The sequence below is a fragment of the Ixodes scapularis genome, unplaced genomic scaffold (genome assembly GCF_016920785.2).
Source record: "Ixodes scapularis isolate PalLabHiFi unplaced genomic scaffold, ASM1692078v2 PGA_scaffold8__174_contigs__length_109621045, whole genome shotgun sequence".
NCBI classification, from domain to species: Eukaryota; Metazoa; Arthropoda; class Arachnida; order Ixodida; family Ixodidae; genus Ixodes; species Ixodes scapularis.
The window spans coordinates 9,543,455-9,566,030 of NW_024609883.1; the positions used below are offsets into that span (position 1 = coordinate 9,543,455).

Sequence of the window (22,576 nt, forward strand, 5' to 3'; positions counted from 1 at the left end):
CTATTTACTCGAGTATTCATTCTATCCTAGTAGAATGGCTTCCTTTCTAAGAATGTAGTTTAAAAAGCTGGCAAGCCCAAAGCTCTGCCGACGACAAAAAATAAACAAAGAGGGGAGACCACTCATTTCCACTGTAGTAGGCTGGATTGCGAGCCCGACGGCGGCACAACCGGTGGCCATTGCTTGACACCGGGCAATATGTGCAAGTCTATGGGAGAAATGAATAAAAATGAACCTTGTGAGGCTTGTGCGAAGTGTCTTGTAAGGAACCTCTTATGAGGTTTTGCAGGAATAGCAAAACGAATGAGAGAAACCTCTCTTTCTCCCATTTTTCCCATAGGGTTCAATGCATTTGTTGGTGTCTAGCAATGGCCACCAGTGGTGCCAATTGACCCCGGCAAAACAAGCCTTGATCCACGATCCAGCCTACTACAATAAAGCAGTGTTGCGGAGTTGCCACTCCGGAGTTGCCACTCCGGAGTTGGAATGATTCCCCGGAATCATTCCGCATTTTCGCTACCCCGGAATGGAATGGGGAATGGAATGGCGGTAACGATGAGGGGAATGGAATAGGAATGGAATTAGATGTTATTTGCCCGGAATGGAATGGGAATGGAATGGGCCCGGTTCTTTATTATAATTTTTTTTAATTTTCTTTTAGGCGGCGGGGGGGGGGGGGGGGGTTACGTTCAGCTAAACGGAGCCAGTCAGCGAGTCAGTTGCTCAGAAAAAAAATGTGCGGGAAACTGCTAGCAATACAAAAAACAAGCGCCAGAGCAAAGACCAAAGGGGGGAGGGGTGGCGGTGGCGCTTTTCACGGACGCGCAGACGGCGGGCTTTACTGGTGTTACACGAGAGCGAAACAAGAAACCAAGCACCAAGCGAAGGAAGCGGCAAAGAAAGAAGCCGCCATGCGCGGCTCCTCATCGTGCTTCTTGTATTACTTTTCTTTTTTTTTTTTTTTGCGACGGCACGGAGATTGCACGCGCGCGCACAGACTGGGATCTGGGAGCGGGGGGCGACTCATAACTCGCAGAGCTCCAATAACTCGTTCACTCGCACGCAGCCGCAAAAAGATGATCAGTTATTGTTTTCTTGTAGTTCGAGGAGCGTTGTTTAAAGGGTATCCACACGAAGGAGAACTCCGCGGACGGATGTCGTGACGTCAGCAACCCGGCAAACTCCGTCCCTGGCTCCGCCGCGTGCACCTGCGGAGCGTTCGTGCTGATAGCACGAAGCCTCCGCGCCTCCGCCACGGAGGAGAACGGCGCCGCGAGGCGTCAAAAAGGAATGACGTATGTCTCACGTGATGCACGCTCCGCGGAGGAAAGGGGCGGATTTCTCCTTTGTGTGGATACCCCATTAGCAGGTGGCCAACCTTGCTGCCTTCCACGTTCATTCGCGCGCACTCCTTTGAAGTGCGAAAAAAGCGAGATTCACTTCTCACTTCTCCTCTTGCGCTTTGCTCAGACGCTTGTTTTTTTTTTATATTGCATTTTTACGTGTAAGTCTACCTTTTACTTGCATGGTGTTTGTTCCAACGCCTGTTTTTTGTGTTATATGTTTTTACAAACAAGCTAGCGGATGCCCGCTCATTTCCTTTGACTTTAGTCTCTGCATACTTTGTTTCACCTGCGATGGACTGCTGCGGACGCTTCGCTCCAGGCAATCCAGCACCGTGAGCTTAGTAAAATTAGCGCTTTTTTGAGGCATTTAGCGTTTTTTTTTTTTGCAATTGTCTAATGCCTATGCGTTTGACAATGTCAGCTTTATGCTGCTTATGCCGGAAACAGTGCGAAATGCAGCTGTCAAGTCCCAATTTTTATGTTTAGGAATTAGAGGAATGGAATGGAACGATCCAGCCATTCCAGGAGTGGGAATGGGCCCAGTGCCCCCATTCCTAGGAGTTGAAAGGAATTTAATTATCGAAAAGTCTAATTCCTGGAATGGAATTGGAATGGAATGGGGGTGCCCATTCCGCAACACTGCAATAGAGATGGGGGAGACACCTCTTTTTTTTTTCTGTTTCATACGACATGGAGACATGTCATTGCTCCAAGGACGGCTTCGTGCTTGAAAAAGAATATGTCTTTTCAAGGAAGAGGATACACCCTTGAAGGGATATACTTTTGTCACTGCGCATGATGATCACAGGTTTCATAAAATGCCAAGCTGGTGTTTTATTATTGGCCACATTAGCAGTACAACTCATCAGTTACTATGAAGAAAAAAAAAAGGAAAAAATGTAAGGTTTAGCAGAGAAAATAAATGTTCTTATTATTAGTTCCCCTCTCTGTGGGAAAAGAAAAGCCGGCTTTCCTGATCAAAAATTTCTACTGCTCAACTAGGCGGTGTTCAATAAAACGGCATTCGATGAAATGGCATTTGATGAAATGGTGTTCTATGAAATTGTATTCGATGAAACGGCGTTCTATGAAATGCCCCGACACAGCCCGTCGAGTTGTTAGTTCTTAGTCCCTGATCAAGTTTTGTTGTTAGTCCCTGATCTCCTGAAAACAAGAAAGGGGAGGAGATGGCTGCGGGGAGGTGACGAGGAAAGCCGTGGGTTTCCGTGGCTAATGTCCTCGTTCAAAAAGTACGCGCGCGCGCCGAAATAACATTTTTTTGCAAAGCCTGCACGCTTGTTTGTTTGATGGTGTAATACGCCAAAACAACAGGGACAAAAACGAAGATAGAACCAGAACGGTCTCTGGTCGGCTGCAGTTTTTGGATCTTGGGTTATATTTCGGTGCGGAGCATACCTGCTGGGCCTATGAGCCCCGTTCCAAGAAAGGAATGTTGCCATTCAGCTCGGCGCACTCCAAGTTAGTGAAGAGGGGCATTGCTTCATCTTGCCTAAGGGCCGCGCTAAAGAAATCGTGTCCCCACCGGATGAAAAACAGTTTTCATTCTCAACTCTGCAGACTTGAAGAGGCAGGGTTCCCCCCCCCATGTTCTTCGAGATGTTTCAGAGACTTTAGCAAAAAAGATGAAAAAAGACAACAGCGCAGTGTGCGAAAGGGTTCCCAAGAGGGTACGTAGGCCTGTTGTCTTGCCTTACATTCACAAGATGTCCCACAATCTGAAGAAGGTGGCCCATCGCTTTGATATACCAGTCGTTTTTTCAGCACCGAATAAACTATCTTCACTGTGTAAAAGGATAAGCAGATTAGGAGAGGAATCAGATGTGCCACAAGAGTCGTGCAAAAAACGGCATGTCACTAAGTTCCGCGAGTGCGCCACCAGTGTCACGTACAAAATCCCCTTGTCATGTGGTAAAGTGTACGTTGGCCAGACGGGGAGGTGCATCAATGGTAGGGTCAGAGAGCATGCGTTGCCGATCAGGCAGTCCCCGTCTGGCCACTTAGCGGTCCACTGTGACCGTTGCGATTGCGGGCCCAACTCGGAAAAGTGCAGCCCCATCTTTGGTGACACCTGTGTCATGGGCCATTGCAAAACAAAAACGGCAAGAGAAATTCATGAAGCTTTCCTGATTAGGTCCCACCACGACAATACCTGTATAAGCGCTCCCTCTTTGTCATTGAGTGATAAAGAATTTTACTATTTGAGGAACCAATGATGCTGGCATTTGAGGGGGGTGTGTTTTTAGACCATATCTTTGGTGTTCTGCCAAGTGTGCCTGCTTTTATATTTTAAATTTTTTTTTAAATTATGTCATCTAAATAAACAATTCAGTTGAAAGTTACGCCGCGTCCTGTCTGGCTCTATCTTCGTTTTTGTCCCTGTTGTTTTGGCGTATTACACCATGATGCAAAACCAACTTGCCCAACTAGCCATCCTTATCCAATTTGTTTGTTTGCCATGTAAAGCTTGTTTTGTGCTGACAGCCCCTTAAACGACAGCTGTGCACCAAGCTACGACTTAAATGTTCGCGGCGCTGCGGGCGACGCAGCTGCAGCAACAGGCGTGTTGACAAGTGACGCTGAAGCGTGGCTTTGACAAGGTGCCACGACACAGCTGAGCGAGGCGAATCAACTTGGCACATGGCCAACTCTGCGGGAGTTGCCTATTTTACGACACTTTTTCGAAAGCTTTTGGTAGGCGCTCTTTTGACGCTTAAGGTTAAGGCGACTAAAAAATTACTCGAAAATCGGACGAGGAAGCAAGGAACTGCCAGCGTCATACCTCTGGACATTCCACATGCTTTTGAGTCGCCTCTGGAGCGTCTTGTATCCGTCCTGCAGGGTAAACAGCTCGTTTTTTGATGCATCGAAGAGGATCGTGAAGGTTTTCGGCGTCATGGCAAAGAGTGTCGGCAGGTACCGCAGGTAGTAGCAAATTAAAAGCGCGAATGCGCTCTAACAAACATTGGGAAGTTAAACTGTTTCGCTCTGTAGCCATGACAACCGCAGGAGAACACCTTTTTGGAGAGTCCCGCCGAAACTTGGATGCTAATCACGTGCAGAGGTACCGGGCTACATCAACAGTGAGGTGCAGGCATGGATGCAGGGAGGCGTCAAGGAACAATGTTTACGCGTCCTTCACTTTTACCAAAGTTACTAGATTAGTTTTGGCTTTGCAGTAACGTCGGTAACGTTGCGACAAAGCAAAGTCAAACTAATGTTGCGCGCGTCCATGGTTGCGGCTGCGACTTGACTTGGATTAGATCACTTAAATAAAATAGAGAGCTTGAAAAAAAAAAATTGTTACCTGTTAAAGCTGGCGTTTTTAAGCTTGCCTTCTATAAGTAAAAAATGTTTGTGAACTACTGCCATTGTTATATTTTGTATTGCGTTAGTGGCTGCAACTATTTTTTCGAGAAAAATGTACAGCGCTAAAGCAAAGGACCTATTTTTTGTCACAATGACATGAAACGTGCAATGGGCTTGGATTAGATTACCTCAGTACGGAACTGCTCATCGACGCTAGGACAAGAAAGTATTCTGAAATGTGGTTATACAAAGACGACTCTATGACTGTACGGCATGGTGCCAAGGCTCTGATAGCAGACGTCGGTTTCAATAACGTTGGTTTCGATTTCGAGTCTAACCGAAAGTGACGTCGATAGCCGCGCAAATTCTCGGGAACTCTTCGGCACAAAGTTTCGGTTTCGATTTGCCAACCTCACCTCACAACATCCCGTCACGAACATTTTCGAATAAGTATGTGACTTCTTAAATTTATAATACTGTAGGTGTTGCCTATCAATGCGGATCGAATGCTGGGGCACGTTTCTTGGGGACTCCCGACGTCACAGAGGCTGTGCACAGGTGCCGGGCCGATCATCCGGCCGCTCCGTCGTCTTTTCCACCTCCTAGGCAGAGCTGTTGGAGCTATTCGGGAATGGGGAAAAAAAAGGGGGGGGGGGGGGGTCGATTGCCCCCCCCCCCCCCTCTTCCATTTCTCCCTTATTATTATTATGTTTTTTTTTTTTTTGTTTTGACGTCACTGGTTGTAGGTTTAAATAATCCGCGTGAGCCGGGAGGGTCATGCGTAACGTTGGACCATGGCTAGTACTCTAGAGTGCAGCATGACCGTCATGCTGCACTCTGGAGTGCTAGCCATGAAACGAGGCCGGACGTACCCCTACTTCTCGGTAAGTCTAAGCAGGTCCTTATGGCCACTGAAAGTCCGTGTTTCATCGAACACTCACGAAGCTGAATCGGTGCAATGCAAGCGAATGCTGACTTTGTTTATGCAGTGTCGAGATGCACTACTTCGTCAACGGGGCAATCAAGACCATGCCACCCTAACCATGCCAATCCTCTCAATGGCCAAATAGGTCCAATAATGCAACGCGCACAGTGTTGCATGCAGAGATTTTTGGAAGAGTGGCAGGAATAACAGGACACTCACGTGCTGACCTCAACTTTTATTCTCGAGCAACGTTGACTGGTAGCACTCGTGCTTCCCACAATTCTCCATGGTACTTACTGGTGGCGTTGGCATAGTGCAAAGGCAGCTACATGTAACACTGGTCTTGGATAAAGTAAGCTCAGTCTGTTGAAATGAGGAAGAAATACCAGTACCCTGCGCCTTCACAAAGTTGAACTAGAATTAGAAAGGGTGAATGTCTGGGGTTGGGACCAGGCACTGGTATATATCCACGTTCTATGTTGTCCAAAACTGTGCACGACTAATTCAATGCACCTTGTATGCTTTAGCATTTACCTAACAACAAGACAAAGTGTCATAGCATCTGCTACAAGTTGAAAAAGTGCTTACATGATGGCACGTACAGCCAAACCCATCTTTAGAAAACTCCAGAATTTTGTGCAGGTTTAAATCGATATCTGTGGCAGAGCACCATTTAACATTTCAGGCATCGGTTCCCCTCACATACCCATTTATTATAACCAGGCTTCTTGCGCTGTAACTATAAAAGCAATTTTCATCCCATTTTTTTAACCTATTTCAACGGCTTCGTCTTTTTACTGCCAGGAGCTGTGAATATCCGATTTGCTCGAGAAGGCTGGAAAGTGAACCTGCTTCCACAGCTTTCTGTTCTGCCGCTAGGTGCCGTCGGTTTTGCCGGAGTCACCAACAGGTGGTGCCCCTGACACCCAGCAATATGGTGCCGTGGCAGAAGATGACATTGGCACATTTTATTTCCAGGTGTCGGATCGAGCCCACATCTTATGTACTGTCGGGCTTTAATAAAATGCCAACAACGAAGTGTGTGGCTTTCAATACATGCTACTCCACCCGGAGGGGTTCCTGAGCAGTGGAGGTGCCCTCCAGGTGGTGAAGCACCCATCAAAAGCCACATGCTCTGCTGTTTGCGGTTCAGTAAGGCCTGCTAGACAAAGTCATGTTAATTACAAGAAGGCCAGTTGCAAGTCACCTCGTAGCAATTTAGAAATTCCCTCCCCATCAAAACTCTGACCATATTGAACTGTTCCACCATTTGCAACAGGACACTGACTGCCAATAAAACATTTTTAACACAAAGAATCAGTTCGTACAAAAATTATGCGAATAATTTGCTTCTATGGTCTGTTGCAGGTTAACAATAGCCAGACAAGCTCCTCCCACAAAGCTCCAATCTCACTGGTGGTTTCCTCCTCTCCAGCATTCACTCTGCTCAAGTGGAAAGAATGGAGGGCATAGCGGGCAGAGCTTGTCCTGCTATTCTTAAGCTGCAATTGACTGTATGCATAGCAAAGGTTAAAGGGCAACAGCAACAGGGGGAGGTCCAGTGATCAAGAGTGTCAACACAGCAGCTCGTGAGGCAGCAACTCGCGCTGCAGAAACTGCGTAATGTGCTGCCCTCGCTCCTGTTCGTTTCGACTCGGATGTGCAATGTACCAGTGTGTGCTCATGTATCACGTCCGCAGGACGCACGTTAAAGATGACAGGCTAGTAGGCATGTAAACTTCTTGCACCCGACGTCACTTAGTCGTCTACCATCAGTGCCTTGGTGGCGAGCAGCCGATGAAACACAGCTCAGGACAGCGAGAAATGCGTCGTCTGCTAATCATTTGTGGCGATTGGCAGGAAAATTGGCGCCACTAGCTATACGTGAAATCATTGGGGGATATTGTGCAAAACTGGTCAGACTGTAGCCGGTCCCCCAACTTTTTGACTGGCTACACGTGAGAAGACTGGAGCTCTCGCGCAAGGAATTTTGTCCGCTTTAATTGTCCTAGTGAATCGCAGAGGTTCCTCACCTAACACAAACTGCAGTTCACAAACCCTTAGTCGGAACAAAGCTTTTCTCTCGAGATTGTGCCGGCGTATCCCTCGGAGCCATTCATGACACCGGTGAACCGACTGCTCGAGTGTTGCTTTGTCTTGGTTCCTAATGATTGCCAGAATTAAAAACTAATACTTCTGGCCATAGCTTCTTTTTGTCGCCGACTTTTATGGCTGGAACAATTCATTATGGCACAACTGACCATTTTAAGCCTCAAGCAAGCGGACAAACAGCGGTGCGAGCATGGCCCCAAAGCACACAAAACAGCATGACAGCGATGAATGCCTGCAACATGGATGTCGGTGGGTTCCGGCGAGATTTTCCAACAGGAAGTAGTGTTGCATCACGGTCTCGTGCAAGAACTGTATTGCACTAGCTAAATATCTCATCTAGTGTCGCCAAACAAGGGAAAACCGACTGTGCCGTCTCAACACTCGCAGCTAATTTGCTTCGAGACAAGGCCGTGTTGTTAAATCTACCTGACATTATTGGTAGAGCAACCTGTCTGTTGAATATTTTTAAGTAGCAATTTATCCAACTTCCGGTGATTTTCAGAGGCATGGCCATGTTCCTCTCAACCTTCAATTACGAAAAAGGAATGAGCTACAAGAGACAAAGGACGTACAGTACCATTAATATTTTACTGCCAAATGAAAATGAGGTGTTCAATGCACACACGGACAATGGAAACACGTAATCTCCTCTTCACCGCTGTTTTGCTTTCACAGCCACCTTGAATGAAACAAACCACCAGCTCTCGCCAAATGACGTGGACAGAGATCGTATAATCTTTTTCTGTCGGTCGGTCCTCACGTAGGAGAGGTTTGACGGAGCTCTCAGCAGCTGCGGCACCTCACTGTGAATGGACACGAAACTTGTGTTCTGCCATGGCAACTCTTGTGAGGGAGGGCAATAAATAGTAAGAGAGAGTGGGCTGCCATTAACACAACCGTTAGGACTCAAAGCCATCGTTTGGAAATATTTTCTATCCCGAAGGCTGAGCATCTGCATCTCTTCTTAGGAAACGTGAAACGTATAAAACATAAGAAAAAAATGAAAACGAAATCTTGGCAAGAATAAGAGCTGTGCCATGGAAGGGAGCTTGGCTTGGCTTCAGTTTTGGTCCATGGCCTCTTCTTCGAGGTCCTTGGCCACCGGAGTTTCGGCTCCACAGCCAGCCGAGCTGTCGATCTGAGGCCCCTCCTCTGGCAGCTGTTCGGGCAACTCGGCAGTCTTCTCCGAAGGTTCGGGCGTCTGTCAAGGATAGCGATACACGAGATTTATCCACTCACTTCAAAAGTCGGCAACCTGCTAGAAAAGAGGCCGAATCGCAGATGCTGGCCATTGGCCGGCAACCCAATGGCCACTATAAAAAGGCAACAAGTTAGAGACGGCAATGGACCTTCTTCGAGTAACAAGCGCCGTTTGAGGGGTTGTCTGCAAACTACAAAACAAAGGGCAGCCTGCCGTAAAATACCGGGGGAGCGGCCACCCTACTTTCGTTGAAAACTGAGTTAATCTAGACATGGGTGCTTTCCACTCAAATCGGGTGCCTAACCTAAAATTTGCAGAAGTCCCAAGTTTGGGAAATGTTAATAGTGGGCACTTCCACCATATTTTATGTTACTTTTCACCCACATGTCAGAATGCAGTGGAACCGTGCCATTGTCTCGATTTTTGTTGCTTTTTATGCTCCACACCACCGATGCTCAAAAAGAACCGCAGAAAAAGACGAAACACGCACAAAGAAAGGCGCTGACTATGGTGATCGTGCGGTACAGTGCCCTCAAAAAATGGCCACAGCAGGAAGCAAGGGTCAACCGAGAGGGTGTACAGATGCGCACAGGCTTACTGAACGAAAGGTTCATTCGCTGGCAACTCCGTGGCATTGTAAAAGGAGGGCATATCACCAAAGCAAACAATGACGGAGATTTGCTGCCCACTTTGGCAGAGACCAGATTACCAAAGCTGGCAATTCAGAGGTCTCGGTGAATCGCCGGTGAATTGCAAATTGTGTCGATTGCATCCATCCATCCAACATAATCGGCAGTCGCGAGTCACCGGTGAATCGCGAGAGTTGAATAGAAAGAACGTAGAATGTGGTTGAGTGTGAAAAAAAAAAAACACCAATAAACATTTGCCAATTTTGTCAGAAATACACACCGGAAAGTACACACCCTACTTATGAGTCGAGAGGAAACATGCGTCTGATATCAGACAACAGTATTAAATGGTCTGATTTCCATTTTGCCATAAAAGTCTAAATTATACACACTGGCTGCGTGGTGCGAGTCGCCGCTCAATTCGAGAGGTTTAGTAGCACCTATCCGTCCCTCAATCATTTTGTTTCATTGGGCATTGCCAAAATTGTTACTTGAAGAAACAAACTGCCTCCCCCCCCTCCCCAGAAAAAACAACTAAAAGCAGGCAAACTTGAACTAGCAATAAGATGCCTGAATTGGCACTAGAAAAGAATAATGGCGCAGTAATAACATGCATTTCCCATTGCGGGCAAACAAAACGCTGAGGTGTATACAGCCCACAAGGGCAATGATTTCCATCTGCACAGCACTTTGGATGTTATTTCCAACGCCGATCTCGAGCAATTTCTTAGTTATGAACTACGTACCATAAAATCCAGTATGGGTGGGAACCCATCTTAAAAAGATAAATGGTGAAAAATGTCGGGTGGGCTATCTTTCAAAATGAGACAGCAATCGATCCTATTTTCAGTTTTCTCATTATCGTTATCGGTGGATTGCACCGTTCTGTTTTATGTCCATTACTGTTCCAGACGTCTCCCAGTGTCTCATTCAACTTGCACACTCCCGCTTCGGCTCCATTTGAGTTGCTGACACTCTTTCCCAAGGCCCTGCTAGAGTACAACCAATATGAGCGAGCAAAGCCAGTGTTCTCGTATAAAGCAACCACTTTAAACGTCTCTAGACCTCACCGAGACTTCTTTTTCCGTGATGCAGTCCTCCGTCGCGGCGGCAGACGACAGCGGCAGTTCCTCCGTGGGTTCGCTCTCCGGCTCTGGGTGGAACTTCTTGAGGGGGGGTTCGGCCGTCTCCTCCGACGGGCCGTCGAGGGAAGCGCTCGACTCCCCGTCGCTCGAGTCCACCGTCGCGGAACTCAAAGTCGACTCCGACGCAACCTGGGCGTCCTCCGCCGCGATCTCGGGTTCCGCCAGAGTTGCCTCCGCTTCCTCCGACTCGACGCTCGCCTCTTTTTCGTCGCTCGCTTTCGTGGGAGCGACTTCCTCTTCGACGGGCTTTGGTTCTGCGTCCGTGTGTGCCGCGTGGACAGCAACTTCCGGAGACGGCGCTTGCGCAGCGGGCTCTTCGGCTGTTGGAGACATGGGTTTTTCGACGATTACGTCTTCGGCTGGAGCCACAACTTCCGCGAGTTTTGCTGGAGCTTCTGGCTCTTCCACGACCTTGCTCGTGTTTGCCTCTGTGGAAGACGACGGCTTCTCCTCTTCCGCGACTTCCATTTTTTCCGATACTTCCCCACTCTCGTCGGCGCCTGGCGGCCGGTCTCCTGCAAACAAAAAAAAACCCCAAAAAATTAACCCAATTAAATTAATAAAATCGTGTAAGTCAAATCTAACCAATAAAAGAAAATAAACAATAAATGACAAATCAAATCAATCAAATTGAATGAGCCAAATAAATTGAATCGTTCGTCACCTAACCGGGTACACTCATTTCAGAACCAAATAAACTTTTCAATTTTTTTTAAATCTTTACTTCTTTATTGATAAAAGAGAGCCCAGCTTGGGTAAGTCCGTGAGCATAGTTGATAAACATGTTTGGACACCTGTTTTTTATTTTAGAGCACAGCTCTTAGGGGCCCGTTTCCAGCCTGAGCGGCGTCGGCGTCAACGTAACCGGGGGGGGGGGTCACGTGACCCCCCCCCCCCTGAGGTCACGTGACCTCCCCTCCCCCGAGATCACGTGACCCCCCCGGGGTCACGTGACTACCCGCAGGTGACGTGACCCCCCTCAGTACCCTTCCCTACTCCTCCTCAAGAGCTGCGCTCCAATTCGGCGTTACAGGGATTTGTAAACGGCTTTCACTTTTTTGTAAAACAATATTCTTATTTATTAGATGCTGGATTACTCGAGTAAACAGGTAATTGGCCGTCATTTGAAAAGGTGACCATTGCTTTTCCGATTACATCAGATTATCGAAACAAGAAATGTTTTCTGCCTGCAGGAAAACGGGTTTTTGCTACTGTCCCCTTATTGGATTAGAATAACTACAGTGTAGACCGCATATAACGTTTGTCGCGGGAGTCGCGAAAATCCGCACTGTAAGCGGTACCGCGCTATAACCAAAACATCAATTTTTCAGGCCAAAATGCATGCCATGAGACAACTTACATTTGGAAAAGAATTTATTTTATGTTAGATGAAAAATAAAGCTTAGTTTGAGGAAAGTCTTTATTTCACCAGACTAGTACACTTCTCTCTCAAGTGTGTCACACATTTTGAAAGAAATTAGCGACTTTTGCCTGGCGCAGCCTTTTAACAGCGTCGCGGGTTGCGGACGGACGTTGCGAGCGTTGAGGATTGCTAACCCTAATCACTTTTCTCCGGCGATGAAAACGCGTGAAAATTCACATCCTTTATACGGTATGCGCCAGTAATACCTTCAACTTTAGCACAGGCGTGAAATGTTCCAAATAAGAAATCCAAGCGATGTTCGAAAACACAAATGCTTAGAAAGCACCACTGCAGTCGAAGTAAACAAACACGACGACACGGGCGTTTCTGCAGTCTTGAGAGTGCCGCCACAACATCGCCGCACAAGTAGGTGGATCTTCCCTTCTAGTACACACAACGAAAATTCACAGTCAAGGATAGCGCTTTTACGCGGAACGATGAGCTTCTACCACGCCGTCTACATCGACTATCAAAACCGACGCCATGTTTGCGGATAGAAGCAGCCGGCCGGCCCGCGACCGGCATGCAACGCGCGCGAACACTTCTCCTCGACCTGCGATTGGTCTGTCGTTGCGGTTGTTTCCAACGCAGCGAAGGGACGCACGCACGTGAACGACACGTGCGTGCATCCCTCCGTCGCTATGGCAACTGAAGCCTCTCTCCGCTTCTCCCCGCTTCTTCAAGCAACCTCCTTGCCCCGCGAGTGCCGCTTGCGGCTCGCGCCGTTATCTAGTGTCACACAGGGAAGCGTGCTCTCTGCGTCGGTCAGTCGGCGCGGTCGCCGGGTTGTTCCAAAAACCGCACTATAACCGGTATTTCCCTTCGCGCGCCTGCATTTTAAGCGGTATGTAATTACATGGAGTTCTATGGGAGGCGAACCGGTGGTTTAAAAAAGCCGCGTTATACCCGGTCCTGCACTATAAGCGGTTACGTTGTAAGTGGTCTATACTGTATAAGCTACTCCCCTCCTTACTCTGGCAATCTTGCTAAACCATCCTCCTGTCGAAAACAACTTCGAGGATTCCTCGGTAAGAAACTCGGGAAGAACTGGCGCGTTAGGGGAAATGATATTGCGTGCTAGAATCGCGGACAAATATGCAGGAACCCACTACAAACAAGCTTGTAAGACGGTACCTCTACGGTGTGTCTACGCGAACCACGGAACGGTACCACGGATCGATGCAATTCCTGTCGGACATCACGCGGCGAGTCCGATGGGAGTCGGGGGGTGGGCGATGCTTCGTAATTTTTATGTTACGGATATTTAGCCAGAAAAATATGACGGGCGATATCTCGGGGGAGGGCGTCCTTACGGGATTTTACGGTAATCACATTGTTACTTTGCGTTTCTTTCTAATGCGCCTGTTCATCGGAGCTTGGAATGCTAAACGAAATACATTTCTTGTTGTAATATATTCTTCTTAGTTCCCTCTGGTTTCCGTCGTACTCCGCACCTGCAGGGGCCTTTCGAAAGGCCCGCAGTATATTCTAAATAAATTACTAAAGAAACCGTAGCACGCTGCAAGCGGGGCTGTGCGCTTCGACCATGAAAAGGCGGCATCTTCTGACCTGCAGACGCCTCGTCGTTTGGAGCCTGGACCTCCACGACGGAGGCCGTGCTGGACTCTGGCTCCGCCTTTCCATCCGGGACAGGGTCGCCGACCTCTGGCTCCGAGTGAGGGCCCGCAATGTCGTCCGTCGAGTCGGCAAGGTGGCCGTTGATCCCGTTGTCTTCGACGCCGGGTAGGCCGTTTACCATCGGGACCGCTCCTGCGGACGTGTCCTGAGCGGCGCTGGAACCGACCAAATTGAATCAGCCTCAATCTTTTAAGGGGGGACATGGGCCTAAATTTTAAATTTTTTTGAAAAAATGCATTTTTTAATTTTGAGGTTTTCAGTTTTAGAAACTAATTATACACCCTTACACCAAATTTGATAACCATATGCCAAATAGTTACATTGATATCAAATATTTTCAACACATTGTGAGGCAGTAACAAAGTAAAGGAGTTCAATGTTTGAATGCATTTTTCTCAGTTCCACTTTTTGCTGCAAATTTCATACGAAGGAATCTTTTGTTCGAAGGTGAAAGTATTCTGATACCACAATCAAGATGTTTCTAAACTGAAATTTACTCAGGAATCGGGCTATCTACTTTATTTTGTTATAGGTTGAAGTCCTCAGTGATAAAAAACTAAGTTTTCAAAAATTGACAGAGGACAGATATGCATCTCATAGTTTGAGGTAATAACTCTTCCTGAAATATTTACATTTAAGTTATTAAAACTAGATAGCCCGAAGTCCCATATTCCCCACTTTATATTGAAGCAGTCAAAAGGATGCTTAATAGCTTCATTTGCATATCATAGATTTCTTAATGAAAAGTGACACATCATCTTATGCAGGTATGTAAATTTGTCCTAGAGAGCTGAAAGTTTGCACAGTACACCTACATCTGAAGCTAAACCTGCCCTGCAAATTTCATTCCAATCACTTGAGTAGTTCAAAAGTTTGACCTCTAGCCAGTGTCCCCCCTTAACGCAGAATCTGTTTAGGGATGGGGCCCCAGCGAGAAATGCGACGGAACGCGACAAAGACCGTTACGAAATGTGTATCGCATACTTCGAAGGACAATCTGTACAAAAGAATGCATGACTGAGAAGAAAGAACAAACTTCTAAATCTGACCTGACGGGGATCGAACCCACGACCGGTTTTCTCGAAGCGATGGTAAACCCATTTTGGTAAACCACGGTGCCTAGGAAGGGAAAAGTACCTAGGTACTGTAATAAATGACGATATAGAACAACAATAATTATTTTTGATTGGGCAATAAGATGCGCCATCTATCGGTGAAACAAGCCAGTCATTTTGTTTATCCTCTTTTTCCGCTGGTTGTCATCGATCTAGTATGGTATTTTAAGTCAAAATATACTAATGTTGTACTTGAAGACCAATTTATTTGCTTCCGATGGTACAGTGTAGACCGCATATAACGTATGTCGCGGGAGTTGCGAAAATCCGCACTATAAGCGGTACCGCGTTATAACCAAAACATAAATTTTTCAGGCCAAAATACATGCCATGAGAGAACTTACCTTTGTAAAACAAATTTATTTTATATTAGATGAAAAATAAAGCTTAGTTTTAGGAAAGTCTTTATTTCACCAGACTAGTACACTTCTCTCTCAAGTGTGTCACACATTTTGAAAGAAATTAGCGACTTTTGCCTGGCGCAGCCTTTTAACGGCGTGGCGGGTTGCGGACGGACGTTGCTAGCGTTCAGGATTGCTAACCCTAATCACTTTTCTCCGGTGATGAAAACGCTTGAAAATTTGATTCTTTATATGGTACGCGCCAGTAATACATTCAACTTGAGCACAGGCATGAAATGCTCCACATAAGAAATCCGGGCGATGTTCGAAAACACAAATGCCTAGAAATCACCACTGTAGTCGAAGTAAACAAACACGACGGAACGGGCGTTTCTGCCGTCTTGAGAGTGCCGCCACGACATTGCCGCACGAGTAGGTGGATCTTCCCTTCTAGTACGTGCTGGGTTATCATAGCGACACACAGCGAAAATTCAGTCAAGGATAGCGCTTTTACGCGAAACGATTTACGCGGAACGAACCACGCCATCTACGTCGACGATCACAACCGACGCCATGTTTGCGGATAGAAGTAGCCGGCCCGCGACCGGCATGCAACGCGCGCGAACACTTCTCCTTGACCTGCGATTGGCCTGTCGTTGCGGTTGTGGGGCGACGCACGCACGTGAACGACACGTGCGTGCGTCCTTCCGTCGCTATGGCAACTGAAGCCTCTCTTTTCGTTTCTCCCCGCTTCTTCGAGCAACCTCCTTGCCCCGCGAGTGCCGCTTGCGGGCTAGCCAGGCTAGCGCCGTTATCTAGTGTCGCACAGGGAAGCGTGCTCGCTGCGCTGGTCGGTCGGCGCGCAGTTCCAGAAACCGCACTATAACCAGTATTTCCCTTCGCGCGCCTGCATTTTAAGCGGTATGTAATTACATGGAGTTCTATGGGAGGCGAACCGGTGGTTTAAAAAAACCGCGTTATACCCGATCCTGCACAATAAGTGGTTACGTTGTAAATGGTCTATACTGTACGAAGAAATTTTAGCTACTATGCTAGAGTTTGTCGACGAATATTCAAAAATGTAAGAAACATTTCTTTCAATATGCTTTCGCCATAAACAACGCATAACTTTCCCGTGTTTCTTCCCGTCTGGCAACGCCGGTGCTGTAGTCTCGTTTTCGTTCCTTGCGACGCACGTTTCTGCGATTCCTGCTGATCTCAACTGTTTGCCCACTCTTCCGTTAGCCCAACCGATTCACCGGTGACGAGAAGCTAAGCTTCTCGTCACCGTTGAATTGCTGGCCACCGGGGATATGTAGAAACCTCAATGCTGTCGGCATACTGTCGGCGCACTGTGAACAAAAAAAAAAACAGTACAATGTCTCAGCTGTTCACCCGGAACGAAGACTTTATTGAGGATAACCCCCTTTGTCTTCAAAGTAATCGCTGCTCACGAGTTGGCGTGCATAGTGTAACAAATTAAACGTCTTAGTATAAATATGTACCAACACTCGTTTGCAAAACATTTTTTTACTCACCATAAAAACACTTGCAAAGCTTATGTACCGTCATATGTCTTGGATCTCGGACTGCTGAAGGGTGATGCGTTCGCGGAATGCTGCCGTCAGTTAGTTTAGTAGTCCCTCTGAACTATCGCTTTGCTTGACGCGCTAATAGGTTGATGGTGAGTCATTATATAACAGCCAGATTGAAATGAATGTTCAGCAGAACCAAGCAGAACTATTAGCCCACATTAAGCGACGTCGCGGCCATTTTGCTTGTAGGTACTGCTCCTCCCTCGGCGCCCCTGCTCTCCCAGTCACGTGACCTAGAATTCCCCCTTCTAGGGACAATAGTTAACTTTAAACCACGGTTCGCGTTCGAGAAAACGGGCCCAAGATTAGGAGGCCGACGCTTTACCGCTGCGCCAGAGGTGAGACTTGAGAAGAGGAAAGAACCCGTTGATTCCCCAGTCGAACGCCGGCGTTCTGTCGTGTCCCAACGGTGAGTAGAGCCCAAAGCAGCTTTACATCTACCCACTAATCATTTTAACCAGTGTTCTGTGCTTCCATGTCCCCATACACTCTCATCCCATCCTCTTCCCCAATTCCTATCCGTATAAGCAAATCAAATAAATAAACAACCGGGAAGTTTGCCACAAGCTCAAAGGAATGCCATAGAAGCACATTTTGTGTACACTGACTTTATCCATACAACAAAGATAAATTGCTTTTATTGTTTTTTTGTTTTTTTTTCAGCAGATAGCACTATTTCCATGCTGAACAACAAAAAGCAATGCTTTTGAAGTGCCTAAGTATGCCAAATAAACTAAGAAAAGAAGAAAATTGACGGCTTCCCCTAATGAAATTATATTCCACCGTTATGAAAGCACTACCCGTCCTCTCTGCAAAAAGCAGAAATGGTAAGGTGTGAACTCAAGAACCCTAACAATGGCAAGCACTATCACACATAGAAACTGGCTCTTGTTCTGTCCCGGAAATACAGTGAACTGTAGTCCCTAATCAAAGTTGACGAGATAAACCTTCCTTCTGTCAATCGTCCGAGATTTCAAAGGAACCTCAAGTGACCTCTGCTCAGGACCTCTGACCCTGCATTCTTACCGAGCAAAGCAACAAAAATATACGGCCATCTTTTTTATTCCATTTTTTAGCCTTGGTACTTTTTTTTTTGTTGAAAATATGTGTTTTGGGGATAAATGTGTTTTGACGAAAACTTCACTGGCGAGTATCTTTTGAATTTTTCCAGTTTTATCTGTAAACATTGAACCCAGGGTACTATAACTGAAGCACTGTTTGATTTGTGGTCGAAAGTCTTCCTCGTGAAACCTTTAGTTTTCTCAGCTCTTCAGTTCCTTGACACAATATTGATGCACCAGTCCCTGGTTCAGCAGTGCTTCAACCAGAGTTCGACAGATGCCTGGAGGTACTCCTTGATTTCATTGGTCCCTAAGGTTTCAGGTACCCCTGGTGACACTCCTGGAGTTTTTAGGGTCCCTGGATGTATTCATTTCATTTTATTCACCTCAAGGGCGTCCGATGGACGATTCATAAAGCTTCAGGGACCACTGGAGCTCCTGAGAACCCTAAAGGCCCATTCACACTCTTGCGACCGTCTTCAACCGAGAAAGACCAGTCCGGTATTTAAGCCTTTTGCGACTTCTTAGGACCGGATGCGATGCAGCGGAGCTGGTCCTAAGAAGTCGCAAGAGGCTTAAAAACCGGTTTGGTTTCTCGGTCTAGCTTGGTCGCAAGAGTGTGAACGGGCCTTTAGACCCATGTTCGAAAGAAAACCACTAGGAAACCTGCCATCCCTCTTTAACTGTTGGCCCCGACTTGGGCTGTCCAAAAGCGGTAGTGGATGGCCACTCACACGGCTGACTTGGGCTCCACGGTGCTCACCACCAGCACATTCTTCTCCAGTCCTCGCATGAACTTGTCCGTGCGTCTGTAGTGCTTCCTGGGATCCACCACAAGCTCACACAGCCGCTGGATCGTGAATGGTGCGCTGCCCACAAACAAGGAGGATCAGTCCTGCTGCAAAATTTCTAAACACTCAAGCAATGCCCTGAAACAGGGAGGATCAGTTTTGCAGCAAATTTCTAAGCACAGAAGCATTGTCCTGAAACAGGAAGGGTTAGTCCTACAGCGAATTTCTAAGCGCTCAAGCACTGTCGAGAAAAGGGAGGATTAGTTCTGCACCAAATTTCTAAGCACTCAAGCACTCTCCAGAAAGAGGGAAATCAGTCCCTCCATTTTTGCAGCAAATTTCTAAGCACTCAAGCACTCTCCAGAAAAAGGGAGGATCGACGCCGTTCCAAAAAGATTCTCGATTTGGATGCATTTTTAGGTTTTGGTTTCTTATCGGAGCGCATCTGTGCACTAGCAATTCTGCTCCCCCTGGCAAAAACGCGCAACATATCTGCGCCCCCACACATGCACCTGGAAGAGGCGATGTAAGAAAGACCCCGGACTGCTGCACAAGGGTCGCCTTTTGACGTCGGCGCCGGTGTAAAGACTCGTCTTTAAAAACACAAATTACAATTTTTTTTTGTTTACTCCTAAATGCAATTAAAAATATAGAATGTGAAGTACCATCTGGTGTCAGAAGTACAAAGCAATATTTTTAAAACAAACATTTTAATAGAGACCGGCGAATTGTCGGCTTTGTGGACTTTGACTCCTGCGGCCCCGACGTCGCGCAGCTGCGGTGGCGCTGTCGACGGCATGGCGCATAAGTTTCACTTCACGCGAACCTGGTTTCTGCGCACGCGCATTGTCCACACCTGGTGGGGGCAAACGCGGGCTTGTTCATAAACAGCGTGTCGGTCTATAAAATGCAGGCACAATTGAAAGCAAGAATGCAAGTGATCTGGCTTAATGCTAACATGGTAACCCAGGAGTGGGGGAAAAAATGGGACGGACAACACAAAGCTTGGAACTTTCTAGTGTCCGTCCCATTCTTTCCTCTCCTCCTGGAATACTGTGTCGGGCCCAATGTTTCGCTGTAACACTTAGGATACAACATCTCTGAGGTGTAATGAATGTAAGAAAATTAAGATCAGGCAGATACACCTTCTTTTCATAACCTCCTCAATCATTCATATGCGGTTTGCATTGCATCTTGTCACTCACTTTCCAGCAGCCCTCCCTCTCACGTATAAAGCGAGGAATAATTTTACCCAAAAAACAAAACATAATTTTTTTTTTTTTAACCAGCTTTTCAAACGCATGAGCTTGAAATCCCAGGAAACTTGTGGATGCAGAGCTTTCAGAAACAAAGCCAAAAGGTAGGCAACACTTTCCCCGCCACATGAACTGGTTGCAAACGAAAAGTGAATAGGGTTGTTCAGTACGGCAGCCCTTGCACCCAGATTGTCTGTCAAAGCCCTGTTTGTACCCATGTGGTCAACAGCATTACATCCACCGCCTTGCTGTTTCTGGACAACTTTCAACCTATCTTAAGTGAACTTTCTTTTGCTGTAATACCATATAATTCATCAATGCCAAAGCTGCTGCCTCGTTATCGATCTCTAACACAGTCAAAGACCTTCAAGCATCCTCAAAAGTCCAGAAAAAAAAAAAAAATAAGGCTCGCCCAGTGCAAGAAGACACAAACCTGGTGAAGCAGTTGATGGACTCTAGGATCTTGGCCTTCATGTCTTCGTATTTGAACGGCTCCACGTTGGGTAGGGCGGGAAGGTCGTCCGTAGGGTACTGCTTGTAGAACTCGTTCATCACAAGCTCCAACTTTCGACAGAGCAGAGGTTTGAGGTTCTGCCATGGAAACCTACGCAGGGAAGAAAACGCTCAAGCTCCCTTTTTTCTATCCTTTCCTTCCGGGTTTATTTTCATTTACTCAATTTGTAAGAGAAAGAAAGCTTCCAGTCTCTTATACAGTCGATTAGAAATAGTGACTTACAACGTGTCCCCAGTCTTCGCCACATTGCCCAAGTACTCGTCCAGCGAAGTTGGAATCTCCGCGGGTTTCTGACTTGCGAAGTCTTGTCAATAAAAATTTAAAAAAAAGTGTGGGAAGATAAGTGCCATTTTTGGGAGGGAGGGACTCAGTGAAGCGCAAATTGTGAGCAGAATGGAACCAAAAAGCTCTCGCATCACCGAAGGGTGACGCCAGTCATCGAGCTGTTCAGAGGAGGACCTCACAGGAGCAAACTCAGGTCATGCATCGCTGCTGTTTTGTGGGTCGGTCAACATGGAAATGACAGCAGCGGATTTGCGGACTCAATTAACTGTACGCGCATTTCCCGTCCACTTACCCGTTAACTCGTCCAAAAGGGCGTCCTTGTTCAAGTTCATTTCACGTGCTCAATCTGCTTCTGGGCGTTTATTTACGTTCTATTTTAAATAAGAACACGCGCACCACCGGCAGCTGGGAGTCAAAGCAAACAAGATGGCGGCCAGCATCACGTCGTGACGTCACGAACTCGTAGACGTGATCTGTGGTGGTTCACTTCTCCCCTAGTTGGAGTGTGTAGACGTGCCTTGCAGCAAGTAGGTCGTCTTGCCTTTACAAAAGCCTAAAATACGGCAAGATGCAGTGAAATTACACCATTAGAAGAACTTTAGGCCTGGGATTTTCCTACGTTACATATCTAGAAGCCAACGAAACAAACAAAACCATAAAAACAATTAAAAACACCTAGTGCTAGCAGTGCCATCTTTCTGAGGCTGTCGATACTAACTTCGAGAGCGCCTAGAGCGCCAGCGGTACCTGTGGCATTTTTTAAGCGTGACACGGCCGACGGCCGCAGACAGCCAGCCAACCAGCATGACTTGTGGCTTGTCACGCGTAGTTTTCGGAGACTTTCTGTGACGGGAAAAGCGTGAGCGCCTGGAGAAATCATACCGGATAGCCCGGACATCACGAATCCGATCAGATACAAGTGACGGGCTGGATGCGGCTTGTCCGGAGCGCTCCGATTGCCGATGCATTGGAGACGACGAGCGCTGCGTGCGTACCTTCCGGGGAGACCGCAGAGGCAAACATCGGCGGCACATCCTGCGTTGTGGTCAGCCGGCGGTGCATCCTCACCCTGAGCTCGGGGCCATGGAACTGCGGTCGTACCCCCCCAGCGCGGACTACCGGTCCAGCGGGAAGCGGCTAGACTGTCCGCTGTGCGAGACCGTCTCCGCCGAAGGTGTCGTCAAAGGTGCGCCGGAAGACACCGACGACTCCGGCGGGTCGCGGACCGTCGGATGGAAGCCTTGCAGGCTCCTGGCCAACGGACACCACAAGAGCGTGGCCGACCTGGTGTCCAACGGCTACCCGCACATCATCTGTTCGTCGCACGCATCGGCCAAGCGGACAACTGTTGAACAGGTGTGCGGCGCAATTGGCGTACTTGGCGTAAACGGAACAGCGGCACGTCAGATGGCATTCGCTGCGCTTGCACGCTGCAAGCACTCAGATGATACGCAAAGCAAACTATTCTGGGCAATGCGGCAGGCTCGTCGTTTTGCGTTTTTTTTTTCCTTTAAATAATTGTCAATGGAATGCTCACGAAATTTTTTACACCGAGCCCCAATTGTCAATTGCCTTTCAGCCATGCCGAATACCAGGCCTGTTCCCGTCTAAACGCTGATGACTTGGGACTAAAACAGTGGAAGGGAGACGTCGTGGGAGCACTGAATCCTGATGCCAAACTCGTGGTTAAAAAACAAAAAGCACGATATACTTAAGATAGACGTAGTGGCAGGTTTTTTTGTTTTTTCTTTTTCACTGGTCGGCATTTTGCCATGTGAAAGTAACAGAGCACAAGATATGGCCCGCTACTGTCTGCAAGTTGCTCGATGAAGGAGTGTGTTACAAGAATAAATAATGGAAAGCATCGGAAGT

General features: G+C 47.3%; 3 protein-coding genes across 5 annotated transcripts in view; 1 reads left to right on the forward strand and 2 right to left on the reverse strand.

Moving 5' to 3' along the window:
• Positions 1-4,620, reverse strand: part of LOC8041278 (intraflagellar transport protein 52 homolog) — a 45,893-nt gene extending 41,273 nt beyond the window's left edge. Inside the window, exon 1 of one of the 2 annotated variants that reach the window (XM_029993921.3) lies at positions 4,147-4,620. In XM_029993921.3, the coding sequence (XP_029849781.2) occupies positions 4,147-4,262 (116 nt within the window). In that variant the 5' untranslated portion in view covers positions 4,263-4,620. The remainder of the gene's footprint in view (positions 1-4,146) is intronic. The other variant, XM_029993927.2, reaches the window with a different exon arrangement.
• A 3,659-nt stretch (positions 4,621-8,279) lies between these two features.
• On the reverse strand, positions 8,280-22,015 carry LOC8041280 (serine/threonine-protein phosphatase 4 regulatory subunit 2). 2 transcript variants are annotated; one of them, XM_040207155.3, is made up of 7 exons: positions 21,700-22,015; positions 20,642-20,723; positions 20,339-20,509; positions 18,593-18,727; positions 13,678-13,901; positions 10,611-11,200; positions 8,280-8,911 (listed from the first exon to the last, which is right to left on the reverse strand). In XM_040207155.3, the coding sequence occupies exons 1-7, from the start codon at positions 21,764-21,766 to the stop codon at positions 8,771-8,773; spliced, it is 1,410 nt and encodes a 469-aa protein (XP_040063089.1). In that variant the 5' UTR covers positions 21,767-22,015; the 3' UTR covers positions 8,280-8,770. The 2 variants fall into 2 exon arrangements, with proteins under 2 accessions (XP_040063089.1, XP_002414594.3); XM_002414549.5 differs by lacking the exon at positions 21,700-22,015 and adding an exon at positions 20,997-21,348.
• LOC8041281 (F-box/WD repeat-containing protein 7) overlaps positions 21,472-22,576 on the forward strand; it is a 41,052-nt gene continuing 39,947 nt past the window's right edge. Inside the window, exon 1 of the mRNA XM_029993939.4 lies at positions 21,472-22,060. Within this exon, the coding sequence (XP_029849799.2) occupies positions 21,788-22,060 (273 nt within the window). The 5' untranslated portion in view covers positions 21,472-21,787. The remainder of the gene's footprint in view (positions 22,061-22,576) is intronic.

Coding starts and splice junctions, on each gene's coding strand:
- LOC8041280 (XM_040207155.3), bottom strand. CDS start 21,766: ATGCACCGCCGGCTGACCACAACGCAGGATGTGCCGCCGATGTTTGCC. Junction 20,724..21,699: donor CTCTGCGGTCTCCCCGGAAG/GTACGCACGCAG, acceptor TTTATTGACAAG/ACTTCGCAAGTCAGAAACCC. Junction 8,912..10,610: donor TCACGGAAAAAGAAGTCTCG/GTGAGGTCTAGA, acceptor TATCCTTGACAG/ACGCCCGAACCTTCGGAGAA.